Source organism: Neolamprologus brichardi, chromosome 7 (genome assembly GCF_056152115.1).
Source record: "Neolamprologus brichardi isolate AB-2024 chromosome 7, ASM5615211v1, whole genome shotgun sequence".
Classification (NCBI taxonomy): Eukaryota; Metazoa; Chordata; class Actinopteri; order Cichliformes; family Cichlidae; genus Neolamprologus; species Neolamprologus brichardi.
The window spans coordinates 13021881-13045586 of record NC_142110.1 but is presented as its reverse complement, the minus strand read 5'-3'; the positions used below and the strand labels follow the sequence as shown (position 1 = coordinate 13045586).

Genomic DNA, 23706 nt, shown 5'->3' with positions numbered 1-23706 from the left:
CACATTTCCTCCATTTTCATGTGCCTCAGGTCCTAGGGGAGTCAATGGCAGGCATTTCTCAGCACTGTAAGACAGGTGATGTGGTGGCCTTCGGGGAGAGCGTGGGCTTGGCGTCCAAAGCTCTGTGTGGGCTGACAGAGGCTGCAGGACAGGTGAGATCACAGCGCCATACTAACTCGCTCTGACTTACCCTGCTTCTGCGCTCGCCTTCCCTTTTTCTCTTTATTTTTAGATACCTAGAATTAAACACGCACTTTGTTTAAAAAAGCAAATTGCTATCAATTTTTAAGGTTGACATAGCCCAAGACATACGGCGTAAAAGGAAATTGAGACATCTTCACAAGGTGGAAATCACTTTCACGCATGAATTGCTGCCCTGAACCCTTCTAGTCGATACCCAACAGAGGTGCAAATATCTGACATACTCAGAGCAGACATTAAACAATCTTCACCCTGCCAGCTGACTAGTACCAACTTTGCGTGATGTTCTATTGGATCGATCTGCACCAGTCTAAGAACAGTGGAGGTATTAGCCTTGTGAATCAACAGCTATGAATGATGTAACGGATCTCTGCCTTGGCCATGCACTGCTGGGTTTTCCCCTGGTTGTCCCTCTGTGTTGTCTTGCAGGTTCCTAGTAGGTGGGGTTAATTAGTACAACTGCGAGCACTTGGCTGGGAGCATTTAAGATCTGGCTTTCTTAGGTTTTGCTCCCTCTTTATTAACCGAGCTTCAGCCTGGTTATTTAAAAGGTTTTACCCCATACAGAATCACACATCTGACATTTGATCACTTCTTGAAATGCAGAGGAGTGGGGTCATCTTCTTGTGTGTTCCACAGAAAATGTCAGATGATTGTGGGACATCCAGTCCTTTCTGTTGTGCTCTGTTGGTGGCCACACAGAGTCATTGTCTTTGTTGTTTTGTGTGGGTTTTGGGTTGTTGTGGGTTTTGGTGTGAAGCTCTTGTCCACTCAGTCATAGATATAGGCACTCTCATTGTTGTTGGCGTAGAGTATTTCAGTGTTTGTGCAGGTTCTCTTGATGGTTTTCATGGACCATGGTTGTTCAACATTTATCAGCTCTTGGTATCCCAACCACAGACTGTTGAAACTGTATTGGTTACACCATATTGTCAAAGGTAATCAAAGGTTTTATATATATATATATATATATATATATATATATATATATATATATATATATATATATATAAAATTTGGGAGTATATCCTTTTCACAGTCTGTGGTTAGGACCCCATTCCTATGGAGTGGGTTTTGGCAGCCTTGGGCACGGCCTGCTCTGTTTTCCCCTTTGTGTCCCTTTGTGTTTGGGGGGTATCCAGTGTAACTGGGAGCACATAACACGCTTTTGTTTTCCACTCCACAGGCCTCTTATCTTGTAGGTGTTTCTGATCCCAGTAGTCAGTCAGGCCACGAGGGGCTGGTGGATCCCATTCAGTTTGCACGAGCCCACCAAGCTATACAGATGGCTTGTCAGAACTTAGTGGATCCTGCCAGCAGTCCCTCACAGGTAAGATCCATTAAAGGCTGCAGAACATTAGTCCCCTGGCATATGGAGACTGAGTAGTCTTTAATAACTTGCTGTTAATTCTGTCATATCTCTTTAATTAAATACAGTTTTTAAGAATAAACCTGACCTCTGTGTTTAAAGAATCGATGCCCCCATGCCTTACCTAATTTTATTTTATACAGCTGTTCCTCTTTGTTAATGGTTTTGGTTCATTTGTTCATAAGGTCTTGTCTGCAGCAACAATTGTAGCCAAGCACACCTCGGCTCTCTGTAACGCCTGTCGCCTGGCCTCTTCTAAAACTTCCAACCCAGTGGCTAGGAGACAGTTTGTCCAGTCAGCCAAAGAGGTGGCCAACACCACAGCCAACCTCGTCAAAACCATCAAGGTCAACTCCCCAACTGATCAAAACGTTGAGTGTAAATTTGTTACAGATATCTTTTTCGTCAAGTGAGAAGATACAGATGTGTGTATAAATAGTTACACACTTACAAAAACAGCCAAATGAACAAATATACATGACTGTCTTATTTCAGGCCTTGGATGGGGATTTTTCCGAAGAGAACAGAAACAGGTGCCGCGTCGCTACAGCCCCGCTCCTCGAGGCTGTGGAAAACCTGACGACCTTTGCCAACAACCCCGATTTTGCAAGCATTCCAGCTCAGATCAGCAATGAGGTATTCGTTCAGTTGATGCTTGTTTATAATGCTCCTTTAAAATGTCCTTCACCTTTTCTTGTTAAATGACGGAAAGTTAATAAAAATCTTTTCAACAACGCAAATGAGATCTGTGACTGGGTTTTTTTTAGGAGCAGTGAAAATGTTCAGTTCATCCTACAGAAGATATTGCGCTTTTCAGTGAGATTAAATGAGTGTTTGTGACTTGTGTATTCAGTTTGCTTAAAAACTGCCTTTTATTTGAGCCAACAAGCAAAGGTTTGTGCCGTGAGCAGGAGAGGAAATTGAATTGAGGTCCAGATATTTCAGTTCCTTTTGTTATTGTCAAGGAAAGGCTCAAAAAGAAGGATGTATTTTTTGTTCAATCTGAGTGGAATAGTTTGCGCATAGTCCTCTAAAAGCTTTATGGCTGTAATCTGTTGGAGGGCAGTGTTTAACGGCACTTTCTCTTAGCACAGCTGCTCTAATCTTCAGCTTGTTAATCTAATTGTCGGGGGGGGGGGGGGGGGGGGGGGTTTTGCTCGTATCATAAAGACTGAAGGTGTTTCTTCGTGAGTCTGTGTAAAGCTGCCTGTCTAATCTCATCCCTCCCTTTGATTGCACCTTTGATCTCGCTCAGGTAGTCAAGGAATATTAACAACTGTCAGACCAGTATAGCTAGCTCTTCACTGTCGAGCTGTTACCTGGGCTGTTGTTTCTCCTACACTAATCTTTTCATTTCCACAGGGCTCAGCAGCACAGGAGCCCATTGTGCGTTCAGCCCGCTCCATGCTCGATAGCTCCACTTACCTTCTAGAAACAGCCCGCTCACTGGTCCTTAACCCCAAAGATCCCCCCACCTGGTCCATACTAGCCGGCCACTCCAGGACAGTTTCTGACTCCATCAAGAGTCTCATCACCTCTATTAGGTTTGTATTAATCCCGCCTGTGATCATATCTGTCTCTGCAGCCATGTCTTCAAAGTTTAGAAAGGTTACCTTGCAGTGAGAGAAAAGAAAATTCTCATATTGGAGGACTTTTTTGTGACATCTTTTCAGCTAAGCAGGAAATTGCTGCATTAGTATATAGCTACTGAGTTCCCCACTGCTTAGTAATAGATTAGCGAACGGTGGGGCCCGCTACGGTGGACCTGAAACACATTTCATTATGTGGTGTCCTACCAGCTCTCACGGCAACTAAGACCTACAATTAACAGACATTAACATTTAACCTTGACTGTCAGTATTTTTCGAGTATTCAAGCATTTGGAGGAAACGTGTTGCCACTTTCTCTCGGGAGCTGAATGAAAAATGATGGCGTTCTCATGCCTGCATAACAAAAATGAGTTTCAAGCCAGTGTCTGATTAGCTAGGCAGACCATTGTGACTATGTGCTGATTGCCTGGTAAAGCCCATGGTAATAATATGACTGCAAGATTACAGATTGCATTACAGATTCATTTGTGAGCTTTAGGGCTTTAGGTGAATATATTTTTTTTTTTCATTTTTTGATCTTTATTTTTTAACCAAGCAAGCTTCTTTTCCTTGTTTTTACTGTTTATATTTATCTAAGCTGATCTGCTATGGGTAGATATTAGCATTATTTTTCTTACAACTCAAATCTCCAGATTTTCTTATTATATATTTATTTGCACATTAAGGTAGAGACATTTCTCTCTTTTTTTCCCCATTATTTCTGGTGACAGGGACAAGGCACCGGGACAGAGGGAGTGTGATTACTCTATTGATAACATCAATAAGTGTATCCGGGACATTGAGCAAGCTTCACTAGCAGCGGTTGGCCAGACCCTACCCTGCAGAGATGATATCTCCATGGAAGTGAGTTCAAATCCCCCATCAGCTGTATCCTGTGTGAGAGGGAAGAGGAACTTAATGAGATCTGTAGTCTTTCTGTTGAGACTTTTACTGTAATTCTCTGCTGTTGTAACTCACCAGGCACTCCAGGAGCAGCTGACATCCTCGGTACAGGAGATTGGTCATCTCATTGATCCAGTCTTTACAGCTGCCCGAGGCGAAGCTGCCCAACTAGGACACAAGGTGCTAGTCTGACAGTGTAGCTCTTCATTCCCTCTGAATTTAGGAGGCAAACACACAGTTTTGTATGTTTTGGTTCAACTTTTCTCTGACTACTGTCCTAAATGCTTTGTCTCAGGTAACCCAGCTGGCCAGTTACTTTGAGCCACTCATTATGGCATCGGTGGGCCTGGCCTCTAAGCTGCATGACCACCAGCAGCAGATGACCATCCTGGACCAGACCAAGACGCTTGCTGAGTCCGCCCTGCAGATGCTCTATGCTGCCAAGGAAGGAGGGGGAAACCCAAAGGTAGTGTGTAGAGTCAGTTTTACTATTCATGTCGATGCTGTGTTTTGCCTGACTTCAGAGATGAGCTGTAATGGAATGGAAAACAACGAGTTTCAAAAATAATGGAACATCTTTCTCCATCATTGTCAGTCCATTCATTGTTGCACATTAATGAATCCCTTCTTTCACAGTTTCTCTAATTCTCTCAGCTATAAACCATTTGTATTATCAAACTGAGCAGAACAAAGCCTCAGGAGTTCTTTTTAAGTTTTCTATGTTAGTGCTGGAATTGATTTTAAGATTTAAGTGATTTTTTTAAATCTGTTCATTGCACAACTTCTAATCCCATAAAAATAAAATTATAAAAGCCTGGGGTAGTCAGACAATCTGATAAGAAAAAAAAAGCTTCTAAGGAGCTCATTTCAATGTTTTATGGCTGTAATGAAGGCAGCAGAGTTTGAGTAAAAGCACAATCATTTCAGAATGAGCTACATTCTGAGATATAGATTTACTATTGTACAAACTAGACTAAGTTTGAATTATTAGCCAGCAGGGATGATATCTGTTCTTAAATCAGAAAGGAACCAGCCTGGTGACACGTCCTCTAGTTGGACACTGAGTTCTTACTAGCTTGAGGTGCACTGTAGAGCTGTTGTCAAGCTGATGAATTACCTCCTGGCTAAACTGAGATGGCGTCACAGTAACGTTAATCAGCTGCCCGTGTCCCCAGGCATCCCACACACACGATGCCATCAATGAAGCAGCCCAGCTGATGAAGGAGGCTGTTGACGACATCATGGTGACTCTGAACGAGGCAGCGAGCGAGGGCGGCATGGTTGGGGGTATGGTAGAGTCCATCGCTGAGGCTATGGGCAGGGTGAGTAAAGATTGTTGTTGTCATTCAGTTTCAAGAGAATGTTTCTTGGGTACTTTGAGTGGATTTCAAGTTGCCACTTGACCCCCGACTTGTCTGAAAGCAGAATGAGCTTTCTCTCAAAGCCACAGTGGGTGTTCTGAAAGAGTGTGCTTGTGTATGACTCTTATTAATCCAGAAGATGGCACGTTTTAAAATCCACAGCCCACTGGTGATGTTAGTTTTCAGTCATATTGCTAGAGGACGTGTGTGTTGACAGTCTAGTTAATAACTGACAGCGACATGTGCAAACTCAGATGTAAAGCACTTGGCTCAGTTCAGGAAACACCTATTTTTTCCCTTCTTGTGCCTTTTACACTTTTAATTAGAATGTGCACGTTATCTAGAAAATGGAATATCTGTGAAGAACACAAAGTGGAAATGGCTTAATAAATGTATACATTTAAAAAAAATATCATTTGACACGTAACTGTGAAATAAATGGGGTTGTATCTGCTTCAGGGGAAAAAAATAAGGTTAGAATTAGCAAATTCAGCACAGCACTTTTAATCTATTAATTGTAGACTTGTAATGTGGGAAATTACATATGAATCCTTCACATGTGTAGTAAAGAATAAAAATTGTATAATGTTTTGGTGTAATCTGACATCCAGGACATTACAGGTATTTTGTCTATATTTCAAAAATCCAAGATTTATTGACTTTGTCAATGCACTGCAACCAACATATTTACTAATTCACTGGACATTCTCCAGCTGAAAAAATAAAACACTCAGCGCTCTCCCTTTGGACTCAGAGCACAAATGCATCTGAAAAAGGCAGATAGCATAACATCCTTACATATTTAATGATCAGCCTGATCTGTCTGGTGTGCAAAAATGTTCCATTTCTTTCTGGAACCTGCATCAATGGACAAAGCAAGATACACTTAAATGATTTTCAAATGATGCAGAATAAAACTAACTCTGTATTGTTCATTATTAAGCGTGTTCATTCAAAATTAGGTTATTGATTTTCTAATTCATATTTGTGAATATTTGTTTATGTATACACCTTAAACCAAAATCTTTACAGCTGGCTGAAGGAACACCCCCTGAACCCGAGGGTTCCTTTGTAGACTACCAAACCACCATGGTCAAATTTTCTAAGGCCATTGCCATCACAGCACAGGAGATGGTGAGCATGCAAATGCATTACAATATTCATGCGTAACTCATGTCTGCAGTATTTACATTAAATCTTTAATGCCAATGTTTGACAATAGTGCTGAAGGAACATTAATCAGTTGATGCATATTCTCGCAGATGACTAAGTCGGTAACCTGCCCCGAAGAGCTCGGTGGCCTTGCCTCTCAGGTGACGGTGGACTACGGACAGCTGGCACACCAAGGATACCTTGCTGCAGCCACCGCAGAGCCAGAGGAGGTGAGAACACTTTTTTTCTTTTTTCTTTTTTGTGGAGGATGTGGGGGGAACGTTACACTCCTGTATGGAAAAGAAAATCATTATTCATTGCATCTTTTAGCAATTGTGCTGCAGAAATGTCAGACTGAGTTATCAGCATAGGTCTGCATTTTACACCAAAATGCTTCCGGATGTATTTGCTCACACACTGATCAGAGCAGATGTTTGGTGTTCTTTGATATGACGCCTCTTCCTCAAGGCTGCACCAGCAATGTGAGATCAAACAGAAATGTAACCCTCCAGCATCAGTCTCTCGCAGCACCCACGGACTCTTGACTTGAAGCTTTTCTCTGTTGTCCAGAGGACAGCAATGTGTGGAAATATTGCCCTAATAAGCACACAGCTCTTATCAATATCTTGTATATAACAGACTGCTGGTTACCATAGCGACATTTCGCCTCTACAAGTCTAAAAGCCTATAGTGATGCTTGTAATGAAGTACCACCCACCCATGAATTGCAGTCTGGAAATTAAAGGTGTAGTGCCAGCATTCCCTCTCTGAGGGTGCTTGAAATCATTTATCACCCACCCGCTGGATAAGAGAGATGCCAGTTAAGGAGATTATTGTGTAGTATAATGACACAAATGAGATGGCTGCAGTGAAGCTGATGCCTGGTTATGCTTTCAGGTTGGCTTCCAGATAAAGACGCGGGTGCAAGAATTGGGCCATGGCTGTATTTACCTGGTCCAGAAGGCTGGAGCCCTGCAGCTCAGCCCTACTGACAGCTTCTCCAAACGGGAGCTCATCGAGTGCGCCCGTGCAGTCACAGAGAAGGTAAGCGATATGGATAACCTAAACGGCTCATTCAGGGGGAAAAGCTCATTTTCAACATTATTTTGACTTTCAAAATCTCATCTATGTAACATGAAACGTGAATTCAGTTTTAGCATTTTACAAAATGGTTAAATCATTGCTCAGTGTTATAGCTGTATTCTTTAATTATAGCTACTCACATGAAGCTATAAAGAAGATAAGCTTGTGCAGTAATATATTATAATACAATAATTTATTATTATTTTTTTTTTAATCTTACATTTTGTAGAAAAAAAGATTAAATGAATCTAATTTTAGCGTCGTCTCACTGTATTATTGTAGCACTCATGAGGCCATGTTCTTCTGACCACCCTCACACTGTGCAGTTGACAATATTAATGTCTCCACGCTGTGACCCTGGCAGCTTCTAGACATGCTGCTCACACATTTTGTCTTCACTCCAAGGAAATGATTTGATTCGGCGCTCATATCAGTCTTGAATAATTTGTGCTCTCACACTTGTTGATATGTGAAGCTTGTGCCTTGTTGAAATGCACACCTCAGGGCCCTCCATTTGTTTATGAGTGATGAGCAGACACGGTTCTTCGAGGGAGTTGTGTAACTTGCAGCATTAGGCTCACTGACTTAATGTGAATGCATAGCAGACTCTGATTTAACGTTTAGTGGGGCCCATTCCTCTTATTCCCAGCTTCCTTCTTTAATCCATATCTTCCAGATGTTTCTGAACATTTGTAGGGTAACTCATTTCACTTATAAAAGTCTAAGACAACACCTTATAGAAAAGCAGCTATACAATCATTAAACCGGCACAATATATCATCAAGGTTAACTTTTAGCTGTTTTACGCCTTCTAACATGATGTTTAAGGGACCTTGCTGTCTAACTATTGTAACACATGCATGTTCCAGGTGTCCTTGGTACTTTCAGCCCTACAAGCAGGAAACAAAGGCACTCAGGCCTGTATCACTGCAGCAGGCGCAGTTTCTGGAATTATTGCTGACCTGGACACCACCATCATGTTCGCCTCAGCTGGAACACTTAACCCTGAGAGTGAAGAGTCCTTTGCAGACCACAGGTGCGATGAGACACAAGGAAGACATTCAGACAAAGACCAAAAACTGTAAACCTCCTGTTACCATAAAGTCCCATTTGAGATGTTAAAAATGTGAAATGGATTTACAGGTTCTCAGCACATGGGAGTTATATCTTTAAGTTGCTGCACATACACTGTTCTCCATACACTTGAGCCTCAGTCTTGTTTTGATGACTCACTTGAAAGAAATGCAGCTGCCAATAAAGCTAAATACTGACCTGCATTTCACATAATGTGCAGTAGTTTTGCTCAGAAAGCAGTCATGGCTTCCTTTCCTATCGCTGTTAAGTGTGACTTTGGAGCAGATTGTGTCACAATGTGTCCCATCCTTTAGGGAAAGCATCTTGAAGACAGCCAAGGCACTAGTGGAAGACACCAAACTGCTGGTTGCTGGGGCAGCGTCAACCCAGGAGAAACTGGCCCAGGCTGCCCAGTCTTCAGCCAAGACCATCACTCAGCTCACAGAGGTGGTCAAACTGGGAGCAACCAGTATGGGCTCTGAGGACCCAGAGACACAGGTAATCAGAATCTGAAATAGAGTGGTTAAAAAGGTATATATTTATCTCCAGAAAGCACTTTTATAATTCAGCAGTCATCATAATATGGTACTCTATTATTAGTCATCTACTATCTTTCTTGTAGATAGTAGTAAGTATGTAAGATTTTTCTATATAATTGCAGTTTGATCTGATACACATGGTCTCTTCCTTCCCCTGTGTATATGTCTCTATCGCTACCCTCCACTAAGTCTGAAGTATCATGACAAGGTGGGAGTGATAAGGACTGCAGTGGTAAATCCTCTCCCTAGGGCTCAACTGATAAACCTTTACTTTGACCATTGTGCCGTATTGATTCCAGCTCTATCCCCCCAGGTGGTTCTGATAAACGCGGTGCGGGATGTGGCCAAGGCTCTGGCCGAACTCATTGGTGCCACCAAATGTGCTGCAGGCAAACCAGCTGACGACCCCTCCATGTATCAGCTGAAGAGTGCTGCCAAGGTGAGGAAATAAACCACTCAAACTGTCATATCTGTTTAGCTGTGCAGTGATTTTTTTTTTCTTTCTTTTTTTTTTTTTTTGTGGCGCGTATCTTTAATTTATTGTTCAGCTGAGTCTCGCTCACAGAGAGGATGCTCCATGTAGATATGTATTTATAAATTTTCTCCTTGCATTGTTGCTCTAGTTTGATATATGTGGTTGCAATGCAGCGTGAAGCTGTTTTTTGCCAGGAGGATATGACAGCTGTTATCAGGATGTGTAAGATTTGTCGTATCTGTGGGACTTGAGCCATCATTTCTATGCAGGAGAGAGAGGGAGGGGACTGTGTGCTTTACTGAAAACTATAACAAGATGTTCTGCATTGTCGCTGCTGGAACTACAGTAATGCAGGGTTTTTGTACCGGCTTTAATATCAGTGGAAGGAAGACACAGGCACAATGTAGAAGATTCACAGTGTCATAAAATGTAAAAATACAATGAAGATGGTGGTGCACATCTAATGTGGTGTGCATATTGCAAAAGGGATCAAAAATAAATTATATTAATACAGCTGATAGATGGCTTTTCTATGTATGAAGAGAATACAAATACAGATGAAATCAGTAATCAACACTAATCAGTTGAATAAGTTAGCTGAGGTTTTGTTGGTCTAATTTATAATTTATGCATCCCCTATTACTGTTTCTTTTAAGGGTATTAAATATCTAATACACCCGACAGGCATCCAGCAACAATGGAACAGGTGAATTTTTTAAAATATTTGGTCTGGAAACAATGGTTTAGAACAGGGGTAGGCAACTCCAGGCCTCGAGTGCCCTGGAGGTTTTAGATGTGTCCATGATCCATCACAGCTGATTTAAAGGGCTAAATGACTACTCAGTATTTCTTGAAGTTCTCCAGAGGCCTGGTAATGAACTAATCATTTGATTCAGGTGTGTTAACCCAGGGTGCGATCTAAAACCTGCAGGACACCGGCACTCGAGGCCTGGAGTTGCCTACCCCTGGTTTAGAAAATAAACTTCTGGTCCAAATGGGGGTTGTTGTATAGCTTCCTGCTGGGTGTATCTAATAGAATGACAAGCTGCCCAGTCTAGAGATGGGTAAAGTATTTAAACCTGAGGGGTTTTTTTTAAGCATTTCTCAAAAGTGGAAAGGAATTGACAAACCTCTCAGAATCCACTCATCATGTGCCACTGTCACCTTATCTTTATATATATATATGTTTTGCTTCTTTTGTTTTCTCTTTTTTTCTCAGCACACAGTGTTTACATCTCTACACCTATCTGTGAAGGTTAAAATGTTCTGGAGCTTCATCCCTGGTAGTTGTAAGGGAACTGGTGTAAAAGTAAAATCTGCTAATTGATAAAATATTCTGACTTATCCACTGTGCTGACTCCTTGTAAATAAGGGAGAAGCTAGTACTAGACTTTCAGATAAGTCTAGACAGCAGGAAAAATATCTCCAAACCTCCTGTACCTGTAAATGTTGCTCATGTTTTCTCATATAAACTGAATTGGGGCCCACCCATGAACATCCTCATGTTGACAGATTGTTTCAGTTCATCCAACATATGGTGACCTCCGAATGGGACCCTTCCAAACCCCTGGTGACGTTTCTCAAATTCCCAAGCACATAATGCACACTTTGCTTGAATACAGCACAGACAGAGCAGAATGTGTCGCCATGAGTCAGTGAAATTTTAATCGCTTTTTTTCCACATCTGTGACAGTAAATAAACGACATTACCAGTATTTAATAATCCCGTATTTTAATTTGAAATGCACCACTCTGTCTTTATCTCCATTAGATAAGCACCCTCAACACCATTTTCCCTGTATAAGAATCACTGAAGAGAAAAGCAATAATAATGTAATATGTTTTGCCATTGAGGAGAAAGAGCTCCACCTCCTGGTTTGTCTATAGGTCTCATCGTTGCGCTCCTTATTTGACAGGTCATGGTCACCAACGTGACGTCGCTCCTCAAAACAGTGAAGGCAGTAGAGGATGAAGCCACCCGTGGGACGAGGGCACTGGAAGCCGCCATTGAGTGCATCAAGCAGGAGCTGACGGTAAGCGCACCTGACAGGTCAAAGTCTTCTTTATGATTTATTTGGAGTCAAAATGTTGAGACCGTGCTTTTCTGGAAAAAAGATCTCAAAGAAGATATCTGTGTCTGTAATTCAGGGGAACACAGAGAAGCTTTTTGTTCTCTGTTCTTTTGTTATGGCCAGCTCTTTTCCTCCTGATTCCTTCTTAACTCCTGCAGGTTTCCCACAGCACTTATCAGGGTCTGGGTAGCAGATGTGAGTGAGAAAAGAAGATTTTAAGACTGTTTTTTTCTCTTGAATAAACTGCTAATTCTTATCAGACGACCTTACATTCTAATTATTCTGGTTTCTATTTCAATATTTTCTGTCAATTTTAAGACTATAACTGCTCTACAATATTCACGTGCACTCGTGTATTATCATATCTGAGCTCCATGGCTATATCAACCTGTGCTTGTGGCTCATCATCGTGTCAGGTGTTCCAGTCCAAGGACGTCCCAGAAAAGTCCACTTCACCTGAGGAGTTCACCCGCATGACAAAGGGCATCACCATAGCAACAGCCAAGGCAGTGGCCGCAGGCAACTCTGCTCAGCAGGAGGATGTGATCGCCACTGCCAACCTGAGCCGCAAAGCCATCTCCGATATGCTGACTACCTGCAAGGTGCTAATCCACGCCGCTCGACCAAAGCAGACCTCACACAGACAGCACCAGGCTGCCAGGGAGCATGTGAGCCCATCCTGTGGAGAGCAGATATTACAGAGGCTAGTCTACTGTATGTCTGCTCCCACTGCTAATGACTCAGTCACTTTTCAAAGTCATGCAGCGAAGCATCACTCAGGACGTCCTTCAGCAAACAGCAGGGCGCTTGTAAAAAGACAAAAATAAAACCATGTACAAACATTGCAGGCTGTGGTTTTAAAAATCAAAGCACAACAGTGACTGAAGACTTGATTTTCTGGTAGCTTTGAATTTTATCTGTAATTGGAACTATGTAATGTGCAAAATGCTCTCTCAATATGCTCTCCCTGACCCCACGTAGCGCATTTGCACTCGTGTTAAATGTTACCTTTCCTATGGGAACGATTTCAGTGTCCTATCCTAAATCTCCTGTTCTCCTGTATTGTTTTCTTACCCTTACAGCAAGCAGCATATCACCCTGAAGTCAGTGAGGAACTGAGGAGTAAAGCCCTGCAATATGGCTCTGAGTGCACCACCGGATACATCAACCTTCTGGAGCAAGTCTTGCAGGTTGGAAAGAAGTAGTCTCATAAATAAAGGATACAAGTGATTTTGTGTGCATCTCCTGGCCTCTTGCACTCACCCTGCACTGATAAAAAAAGTCTCAGACATCCTCATAGGATAAAACGTAAAAAAATTGTGTTAGGCCACTATGCAAGCCTTTAGAAAATCTGATTTTGTTTTTTGTTTATTTTTTCTGTTGTTGAATATATTTGCATAGAAATTAGCAACTCATTCTGGTGAAATTGCTTTGTTGCAAAAATTACTGCATGAAGACTGCGTGAAGACAAGTGTGTCCATGTGAGACAAATTGCCAGTTAATGCATTAAGTATCATAATTACGGATCTCGTTTGCATAATTAATGGGCACATCATACCGAGTCTGGCAAGACATCAGGCACATGAAGGACTTTAAAATCCACAACATATGACTTAGTTACAGAAATAGTTGCTCAAGTAACAAAAACGGATCCTCAACTTTTACATTCTGCAACATGGGTTAGTGTCTTTCAGCAAGTTAATTATAAATTATACTCAGAATTCTTAACATGTAATCAAGAAAGGTTAAAAATGAACAGATTCGTTTTGTAAAGAATTATCTCTGACTAATCTTTTACCTTGTGTTTACCTTTGCTTCTTGTGTGTGTGTGTGTGTGTGTGTGTGTGTGTGTGTGTGTGCCTTTGCACATGTTTGGCTCTTGTGTTTTCAGGTGCTGCAGAAGCCCACACCAGAGCAGAAGCAGCAGCTGGCTGTGCACTCGAAGCATGTGGCAGCGTGTGCGACGGAGCTCGTCCAGATCGCCGAGGCCATGAAAGGTGAGTCCAGACGCACAGCTGATGACACACACGCTCTCACAGAACACACAAAAAAGAATAGCTTGATAGTCTTTACTTACGAGTGACCCCATCCTGACTGATGTCAGGATTTTATGGATGCACATAAAAGTTGTGCATGCTTAACTTTTCAAGTGTTTCTCTAAACAGTATTTTTGAAAAGGACACATTCATTTTATGAAGGTATGGGCGATAACCATAAAGTTTTGACTGAACGCTTTTGTTTTATAAATGACTGTAGGTACACTTGGTGTAAAACCCTAAAGAGAAAACTGGATAATACATTTTTAAAGGAGGGGAATTTCCCCTAGGAGCCAACTCAATCAGATAAAATGTAAAAAAAAAAAAACATGACAGGATTGTGGAGATGGCAGAGATTAGTCAAAGGAGCCCTAATCCTCTTGTGCGTGAATATCATGGTGCTAGTCAAGCTCCCAAACCTGTGTGTGTGTGTGTGTGTGTGTGTGTGCACACCCTGATAAAGATGGGTCACGAGAATCACTTTAGAATATTGAAATCACACCAAAGAGTGATTACCGTGCTGTCTTTCAAATTAAGCTCTGTAGGATGGTTATGACACAAACATATTAGAGTGTTTTTTTCTCTAGATGTTGCAATGCTCCATCTGACAGGAGTAATAGATTGTGTTTGGATGAGAATTAGATTTCAGCGTACTGCCTAGGACACAGTGGGGCTATCCACTTCACCTCTCTAATGTCCCATGTGTTCTCTCCCTCTCTCCTCCCTGCTCTTTCCTTGCTGCCTCAGACGGAGGTAAGTGGGATACGGTCTGTTTTGTTCCTCCAGATCACCTTTCATGCAGTCAGAAGGGGGTAGAGAGTAGATGGTTTCGGGGTAGGGTGGGGGTGCAGAACAGATTTCCCCAGAGCTCGAGATAATCTATGAAAACATCGTTCCATCTGCTTTACCAAGCTGTTCAAAAACGGCTACATTTTATGGGCACTTAAAAACGTACAAAAAAAACAACGATCCATCAAGTGTGCATTTTGTCTAATTTTAGCCATCTTAATCAATTTTCAGACATTACTGTCATACTGCAAACAGTTTGTGGGAATGTATAGAAAGCTCAGATTTAAGACATACAAGGCATCCTGCGTGTGAATAGAAACATTTGTTTAAAGCAAAGCAGGGCTATTTCTTACATAAAATTATACCATCACTTTTTTCTTGTACTTTTTTGAAAGTCTGTTCAAAAACTATTGCGATAATCACTGTTTGGCTACGTTTTGATCTCTTCCAGGATCAGAGTGCGTGGACCCTGAGGACCCCACTGTCATCGCTGAGACTGAGCTGCTCGGAGCAGCAGCATCCATTGAAGCTGCAGCCAAGAAACTAGAGCAGCTGAAACCCAGGGCCAAGCCCAAGGTAAAAGTGGCCCTCTCAACCTTTTCCACCCACGCAAACCCACGCACAGGTTTTTGCCATTAATCAGCAGGGAGACAACGTGGGGTGTAGGCAGGAAAAGGTGACACCGGCTTTGAAGTGGAGTCTTTCTTTTTTTCTTTTTCTTTCTATTAACCGAGCTGCAAACGTGGGATCATAAAAGGATAAAATTATTCTGTTACACACGCCGTGATGACTCAGACAACTCGGTCCAGTGATCTAACTTGTACGACTTTCTTCAAAGGTAGTTTGAGACTTTATTTTGAGTTGCACTGCCAAGAGACGCAATTACACAGCTGGGTCTTCAAGCTTATTTTGGAAAGGAGTTCAAAAGTGCGATGAACTGTTGTGACCCTTTGTGAAAGAGAGGTTCTCTGCCTTATTGGACACATTTCCTTTTGTTTCTTTGCAGTGTTCATCATTTCTAAACGAAACAGGGAGGTTTTCTCAGCCTGTTGTTCACCTTCCCCCACGCGCACATTGCGGTATTCCCTAAAAAAACAGAGCGACTTTAGCCCTTAACAAGCAGATAACTGTGCTTTTGTGAAGTCGAATTACTCACGTTTTGTATGCAATACAGGATTGTGGTTTGAGGTGTGCTCTGCATGATTGTGTCTGTCTCTGGAGACTGGATAGTTAGATCTATGTGGTCTTGCTTTTTGTGCCTCTAGTGCTTTTCCCCTTTTCTATCAGTTCAAACCTCTGTCTGTGTGTGATTTCAAAATCTCTATATTTATAATACATCAGCTTTTATGAAGACTCTATAATGCTCTGCTTTGTACTACAATTCCAGAGCTGCAGACTGCATTTATGATGACCTTTGTGTTTATGAAAGGGGATTAGTGGGTGAAAGGCGCTTCCTCTTTTTGATGTCAGTGTCTCCCTCTAGTGATCTAAGAGGAAGCTTTAGTATTTAAAAGGTCCTGAACTAATCTGTCCTTGTAAGCAATTTATTTTTATTTATATATATATACATTTGTAACTGTGCTGTCCTGTCATTTCTGCTCATGTAGCTTACAGGACAAAACTAAATCCCAGGTCTGAGATACAGATTTTATGGGGATGTGAAGCAAGACGGTGAACTGTACGAGCTATTTTATTTAATATCACAAAGCAGGTCTAATGTCTCTTAAAAAAAACACATGGGTTCAAACAGATGTTTAGGTTATTTGTTTAAAACTGCTTGAATTCTTCCTCGTCCCCCCCCCCCCCCCCCCTTCCTTTCTGCTCCTTCATCCCTCCCATCCAAAAGGAGGGAGGGCTCTCCTGCCCCCCAAGCATGCTTCCTTGCTCCCTACCCCTCAAGCCATTGTAGACCTGGAAGCCTTCTCTGCAGGGCTCTGTCTGATATGTTTGATATATTAGGTTGTTATTCAGTCCAACTATATATCAAACATATTCCTACAGTGTCCCGCCCTGTCTCCAGCCGCGTGTGCCTTATGTGTTTATCGAGGTCTGTGATCAACTGCATGCTGTTGACCGATGTTGCAGAGATGGCCATTTGTTGAATGTCCTTGAACTGATGCCTCTTGTTTACTTTGGTGTAATGACTGGATTTATCATATCACATATCTGCTGCCACTTTGTGTAACGCAAAAGCTTAAGCAGTACTGCTTATGTTCCATTATCAGGAAAAAGATGCAATTGAGGACAACGTGTTGTTTTTTCTTTAATTTTGAAGGTTTTAGAAAGCTGTGTGGGACATTAGTCTAAAAAGTAGTACGAGGCAGAGTGTTTAGTTTGGATATACTGTATTTTTAAGGCATTCTAATGTATTTATAAAGCTTTTTAACACTCTTGAATGTAAGGTTCTAAAATAATTTGTGGGCATAATTATTCCAAGTTGGCACAGTATTATGAGATTCTTGGTGCTGGGTTACACAGCACATTAAGTTTAGTCATCTATAAAGATGTGTATAGAGAACAGATTAAAATTTTGAAAAATGAAGCAGTTTCTCACAAACTTGTGCTTTACCATGGTTTTGAGCTTATTATCAGCACTGAGGTTATAGCACCATTCATCTAATAACACAAAGGATTTATGAGCAGTATTTGCCAGAATATAAGTAAATTGTAATAGAAGAAAACACCACAATTATCAAAGCTTTGGCAGTCTCCGTATACGGGTGTGAATGTGCAAGAGTGTGAAGCAGGTTTTGATTGGACGGACTGTGGAGGATCCGAGCTTGGCCAAGACACGTTGTAAAAATAAAAGCTGAAATTGTTTTTAAATTAGGATTGTACTCTGTATTTTAATTAGTCCTCTAAATGCATATGAGTGACTTGGTCTCCCACCCACAGATGCGTCTAGTGTAGATGCAAAGGTGATGATGTCTTTAACTAATTAAATTCACTTTAAATGTAAGTTATGTGGTTTACCTTCCAGCAGGCAGATGAGACGCTGGATTTTGAGGAGCAGATCTTAGAAGCAGCAAAGTCCATTGCTGCAGCAACTAGCGCTCTTGTTAAATCTGCATCTGCAGCTCAGAGAGAACTGGTGGCACAGGGCAAGGTCAGTCTACACAATCTGCAAACCTTAGGCACTTGTAAAGTACTCTGCAGTAACACAGTGCAACATCTGAATTTCTCCCCCAAACTCTTCCTCAGGTGGGATCCAATCAAGCCAATGCAGTCGACGATGGCCAGTGGTCACAGGGTCTCATATCAGCTGTAAGTCGCTGTGAATTATTCTAAAACCTTCCTTCTAAAACACCAAATGAGGCTTTAAATAAAGCCAACTTGTTACATGCATATTTCTTTAATGCTGCAGGCACGTATGGTAGCAGCAGCCACCAGTAATCTGTGTGAGGCAGCTAATGCTTCAGTGCAGGGCCACGCCAGTGAGGAGAAGCTCATCTCTTCAGCCAAGCAGGTTGCAGCCTCGACAGCTCAGCTGCTGGTGGCCTGCAAGGTGAAGGCAGACCAGGATTCAGAAGCCATGAGGAGACTACAGGTAGTACTGAAACACACTTTTTAATTTGTCCCTGTAAACGTTTATTGCACGCATACTAATTTTGGGGATGTCACTAAAAAGGTGGCTGGTAATGCTGTGAAGCGAGCATCGGACAATCTAGTCAAGGCGGCTCAGAAAGCAGCATTTGACAAGACGGAGGATGACAGCGTTGTGGTGAAGACCAAGTTTGTTGGAGGCATAGCTCAGGTAAGAATCCTGGAAAGAAAAAATGTTTGAGGGCTAGAAGAGAAATCACTACTTCTCTGTGATGTGCCCTTTTCTTGCCAATATGCCAAAATGCCACAGTTGTTTTTCTGAAATCGCTGAGAGCTGCTGTAGATGAGAAGCCCGTCAGTTTTGTTTCTCACTTGTTTACCAGGTTTGCAAGGCATCCACAGCTGAATATCTTTTGAAAGCCTTTAGTGTATTTCTCTTCCGACAGAAACAAATAACAGTACTTTCTGTAGCCGTGACTGGTTTCCCATATTAGTGCTGCACCCCAGCTGGACTTCAGCCTGTCACCTGTCACTGCTGAGTACTGTATTCAAAAGACATCAAAAAGGTTTAAGTTCATCGGTTGTTTTTTTTTAATTCTGGTTTGTTCACATTCGTACAGGGTGAACATCCAGTCCTCAAGGGCCAGTGTCCTGAAAAACATGTGTCCCTGCTGCAACACACCTGGATAAAATTAGTAGGTCATTGGCAAAGCTTTATAGAACTTGACTGCATGCTGAGGTGGCAATTCAGCCATTTGATTCATGTTACAGCAGCTCATGAATGAATTAACACGGTGCAACAAAAGTACTTTTACAAGTACATTTTTTCAGAAAGTACATTTATTTAAATGTACTTGAGTAATGTTAGAGGTTGCCATCTCACCATGCAGTCAGTTCTTGCTAATGGCCTACGAATTTTATTCAGGTGTGTTGCAGCAGGGACACATTTAAAAGTTTCAGGACACCGGCCCTCGAGTTCGACACCCCTGGTCTAAGTAGTTAACACGTTTTGATTCTTCACAAAATTGTCACTCGTATATTTTCAATTTTATGTATATATTTATAACGTAGTTACAGTCAGTTACCTATTTTATGGTTTGCTGAGGTTTTATTAGATGATGATCAGTGGCGACGGGGATATCCTTCTGGACGTGTGAGCGAGGGTCAATGCCGCATGGATGAAGCGGCATCAAGTGACGGGTGTGCTATGCGACCGTCGAATGCCAGACCATCTCAAGGCGAAGATTTACAAGACTGTAGTCCGCCCGGTTGCCCTGTATGGATCGGAGTGCTGGCCAGCCACCGCCAACCACGAACAGGCCCTGCACACGATGGAAATGCGAATGCTCAGGTGGTGTCTAGGCCTCCCGCGATGGGACCAAGTCAAGAATAAAGACGTCAGAAAGCGGCTCGCATTGCACCAATCACGGTGAAAATGCGCAAGGCACGGCTACGGTGGTACGGACACGTATTACGCTCAGATGACAGCTCAGTGGCAAAAACGGCAATGAGGCTTGAACCCGGTGGCCAGCGACCCCGTGGAAGGCTGACGAAACAGTGGATGGATAGAATAAAGGAAGACATGAAGCTCGTCAATGCCGCCCCAGAAGACGCCCTCAATCGTGCCAAATGGAGACGGATTTGCCGCAGAGCGGACCCTGCCATGCAGGACAAACGCTAGGAAGAAGAAGATGAGGTTTTATTAGATTTTTAAATCTGACAAACTCCATTATTAATGAAGCTGTCTGATAATTGAGTACAATCAGCTCAGTTTGCCATAAAATTTCTAGCAAAATATATTTCGTACTGTTTAAATTTATATTTCTATCTACATAATGAAAGTCTTGGTGTTCTGCCATGTTCTGTGCTCGGGACATGGCAGCAAGGGTTTATCATGTCAGCCTATCCACAGGCATAGTAGTGGTGACTCTTCTGTCAATTGTTCTCATTTTCCTCAGATCATTGCAGCTCAGGAGGAGATGCTGAGGAAGGAGCGAGAGCTGGAGGAAGCTCGGAAGAAGCTGGCTCAGATCAGACAGCAGCAGTACAAGTTCCTGCCCAGCGAACTGAGGGAGGACGAAGGCTGACGGACGCAGCGGATGGGGACGTGCGCTGCGCTGACGAGACCTTCTTGTCACGGGGAGATGCCAGTCAAGTATTGGCTGTTTCAACTCTCATAAAACCAAGGACAATATAGCACTTGAAGCAGGCCTGTTTGGTGATAAAACAAGTGCCTGTGCTCGGTGTATTTCTGTGTGTATGTGGCTGTGTGTGTGCGTGTATGTATTTGTCAGTGAATGGCATTGACATTCAGACTTTAATATGAAGAAAGCTGTTCCTATAAGCAAGTTGAGAAAGTTTAAGTCGTACGATAAACGTGTCATTAATTTGTGGGTGTTACTGCATCATGAGCATTACTGACTGTTACAATCATGAATCAAAGAAATCTTGTATAATCACTGAATGTTCTCAAAAGTGTTTGAGGTTTAAAATGAATAGAAAGGAACTGGTGATATCGATGTAACCGGCAAATTCAATCTAAGGGTCCACAGTTTGTATTCCAGGTATACAAAGCATTAATAGAAAGGCAGGAAGATTTCTCACGTCTCATTTCACCACTGGCTTGCATGCACCATAATGTCTAAACATATCAGCGAAGCTACTAACCAATAGAGTAGTATAGAGTGAAAAGGCACTTGTATTTTACTAAAAAAAAAAAAATGTGAACACGGGGTTTGCTGTTAAACTAGCAAATCTTGAAAAGAGAAAAATCAATGATTATGATTAAACTATGTTGTTCTGCTTGATGCCAAACGATGAGGGTCTCTAAATGATAATATAACATGACCACTGGCCATCACTAGCTATAAAGATGTTTATTCTTGACCACTTTCTTATATAGGTATAATCTGTGGTATTCAGAGTATCTGGATGATATGTGACCAAATATGTCTTGCTGCTTGTACATTATGTCATTTGATGTAACCCATCCCCCCCACTCACAGTTCTTCCCACACACGCTTGTGTAAGGAATACTTGTTTACATTTTTTGTCATGTTTGTTCTCGCTCGTCTTTGTGTTTTTAATTCCTTCTCCATTGACACTGGCCAGATTCTCTTTGGGTGTCGCCAGTGCTTTTATTCTACATACACACAGTCACTGCCCCTGTCCTGCTAAAGTCATTTCACTTCAGATGGTCTGTCTATAGCAATACTTTACACTGAATATTTGAGAAAGATAATAAGAGTCTGCGCTGTTATTGTTTGGAAGGGTGTGCAATCATATTGAACTCTAGGCTCTTGAATGAAATGAGCACACACTGTGCTATAAAGTGGCTCATAACTTTATGCACTGAATTTAAAGCTCCCATTATACTGAATGGAGGACATTTGCTTAACAATCTAGAAGGAAATGGCATCACACTCTGACAAAACTGATTTTCTTTTCCTTTATTAATATATAATGTATTTCAAATTTTCAGCATTCAGCTCCACCATCTGTCCGCGTCAGTGTCTGGTCTGCATTTTTATTTTTTATTTTTTGTACTAGTGCCTTACTTGAGTCTGCCCTACGAGCAGCTGAAAACCAGGCTGGGTGGGAGCCTGAGCCTTGTCCTCTCTGGATCAAAGCATTATGCCAGTCTATTCCCTATTAGGGTCTTAATTAAAAAAAAAAAAAAGCCCTTTGCCATACAGTACAATGCCTTGGCTGGTGGCCTACCTGCTGACAGTGTTCCAATGCTGATATAAAAGGGCATCTGTGGATACATTAGGATTTAAAGACTAACGCTAGACTGCATTCAATGAGCATGTGGCAATTTGTGTATGAAGTTGAGAAATTGTTTCAATTCATTATGCCAAGTCCCTCTTAAATGTTTCATTGTCTAACCACTATAAGAATTAAGTTTCTATCAGTAAATGTACGAATTACCCTGAAATATATTGTCTGACCGATTTGTCAAAGTATTAATGGAAAATAGAAAAAGTTATTAGCTCTGTTTATGAATACGTGTTGTGCTTTCTTTAACAGAATCTGTTTGTTTTCTGATTTGATGCTGTATGTATGATATTTATCTGGTCACAAAAGTATTTTTTGTATTCACCACAAATAAAGCTTTCAGACAACCGGTAACATTAAGATGATTGTTGCTTTTTTTTTTCATGTGAAATAGTGTCCCCTGCAGCTCTACTACTACTCTGACCCCAGATAAAGAGACCAAAGTCAGGCAAAAGTACGTCTACTCTTTAATATATCTATATGCATATATATTATTTTTTGAAACCTCAAGATAAAAGATGTCCAGTCGAATAAATCATCCTGCATTCTTGCCAGAAGATGTCAGCATTTATCCTTCATAGCTGAATCAGGAGGTCAGAGGATGTTCAAGTGGAAGGACTGGCAAAGTTAGCCAGACCAAATATGGACATTGTGGATGCATTTTTTTCTCCTTGCTTTAAGGCCAGACCTTGAAATATGCAACAATCCCCACTTAGATATTTTGGTCAATAATGAGAGTTCACAGTATTTTTATACTCTGAGTTACTGTTCCACAGCTACAGCCTTTATAAGCCTCATGTTTGAAGATTTAGTCAATCAGGAGAGTGAACTTGACCCTTTTTTTTTCTTCTCAGGTGATACATTGCTTATTTCGTACTAAAGCTGATCCTTCTGTGCTAGAAGAAAATGTGGGCATAGTGTGCAAAGTATGGTTAAAGGTGGCCAGCACAGCACACTGTCCTTCTAATGAACACCATATTTGGTAGTTTGAATGTTTTGGTCTCATGCAAGGCAAGGCCACAGTGAAGAGGGGAAACTGAAGCCATGTGTTTAAGAGCGAGTACCCATCTACTACTCACCCTCTCCCCTCCATCTCCATTCAGTGCCTGAGACCAAAAAGATTTTTGTTTTGTTTTGTTTGTTTTTTGGTGAACTTTGGAAAAAACTCAGCAAATTTATGAGTTAATAGAGAAACCGTTCAATTCCTTCCTGCTATTGACCTGCACTTAATAATTTTGCCATGAGCTAAGCTGCATTTATTGCTTTCTTCTGCAAAACACAAAAAGGGGTATTTTAACGCACACCCTTTTACATTTTCAGTGTGTGGCTTTTCTTAAGCGCTCTGTCTTTTTTAGTCACTTGGCACATCGCATATTAAACAAATGGAGCGTAAAGGAAAGAAGATGCAAGATATGTTTAGCTTAATTAGAGGAAAGTGTTTAGAAAACAAAAATTAAAGGTTGAAGGAAACTTCAGAACCTGCTAATAGTTTTTGAGTATTTAAAAGCTTCATGACACACTTAGTAATCCCTTGCACCGACAGTGTAAATCTCCGGCATCCTGAATGTTCTAAACTTGCTGTGTTGGAAAGTTTGTTTTGCTGTGTCTTGTGCCATGCCTAATCCCTGCAGTCTGGCAGCCATTTAGTCCAGACTTTGTTCCACGCTCAAGTTCCTAAAAGTGAAGCCAGGCTAACACATAGCTGGGCCAAATGACACTTGATCACCTCTACACTTTAATCAT

The 23706-nt window shown here is 41.6% G+C and overlaps 1 protein-coding gene and 1 long non-coding RNA gene across 3 annotated transcripts in view; one reads left to right on the top strand and one right to left on the bottom strand.

Annotated features, from left to right (window-relative positions):
* tln2b (talin 2b) overlaps nucleotides 1-21878 on the top strand; it is a 90032-nt gene extending 68154 nt beyond the window's left edge. The window contains exons 33-57 of one of the 2 annotated variants that reach the window (XM_006789323.2): nucleotides 30-152; nucleotides 1388-1531; nucleotides 1756-1917; nucleotides 2066-2206; nucleotides 2933-3114; nucleotides 3891-4023; nucleotides 4141-4242; nucleotides 4358-4528; nucleotides 5238-5384; nucleotides 6456-6557; nucleotides 6686-6805; nucleotides 7473-7619; nucleotides 8528-8694; nucleotides 9047-9230; nucleotides 9585-9710; nucleotides 11663-11779; nucleotides 12235-12420; nucleotides 12901-13008; nucleotides 13710-13815; nucleotides 15095-15219; nucleotides 17624-17749; nucleotides 17845-17907; nucleotides 18008-18190; nucleotides 18272-18397; nucleotides 20145-21878. In XM_006789323.2, coding sequence (XP_006789386.1) covers nucleotides 30-152; nucleotides 1388-1531; nucleotides 1756-1917; nucleotides 2066-2206; nucleotides 2933-3114; nucleotides 3891-4023; nucleotides 4141-4242; nucleotides 4358-4528; nucleotides 5238-5384; nucleotides 6456-6557; nucleotides 6686-6805; nucleotides 7473-7619; nucleotides 8528-8694; nucleotides 9047-9230; nucleotides 9585-9710; nucleotides 11663-11779; nucleotides 12235-12420; nucleotides 12901-13008; nucleotides 13710-13815; nucleotides 15095-15219; nucleotides 17624-17749; nucleotides 17845-17907; nucleotides 18008-18190; nucleotides 18272-18397; nucleotides 20145-20273 — 3420 coding nt within the window. In that variant the 3' untranslated portion in view covers nucleotides 20274-21878. Of the gene's footprint in view, nucleotides 1-29; nucleotides 153-1387; nucleotides 1532-1755; nucleotides 1942-2065; nucleotides 2207-2932; nucleotides 3115-3890; nucleotides 4024-4140; nucleotides 4243-4357; nucleotides 4529-5237; nucleotides 5385-6455; nucleotides 6558-6685; nucleotides 6806-7472; nucleotides 7620-8527; nucleotides 8695-9046; nucleotides 9231-9584; nucleotides 9711-11662; nucleotides 11780-12234; nucleotides 12421-12900; nucleotides 13009-13709; nucleotides 13816-15094; nucleotides 15220-17623; nucleotides 17750-17844; nucleotides 17908-18007; nucleotides 18191-18271; nucleotides 18398-20144 lie in introns of both variants that reach the window. The other variant, XM_006789321.2, reaches the window with a different exon arrangement.
* On the bottom strand, nucleotides 5337-9177 carry LOC148101979 (uncharacterized). The gene is made up of 3 exons (XR_015719242.1): nucleotides 8931-9177; nucleotides 6730-6865; nucleotides 5337-5373 (listed from the first exon to the last, which is right to left on the bottom strand). It is a non-coding gene; the product is annotated as an uncharacterized LOC148101979 (long non-coding RNA).
* Nucleotides 21879-23706: the final 1828 nt, after the last annotated feature.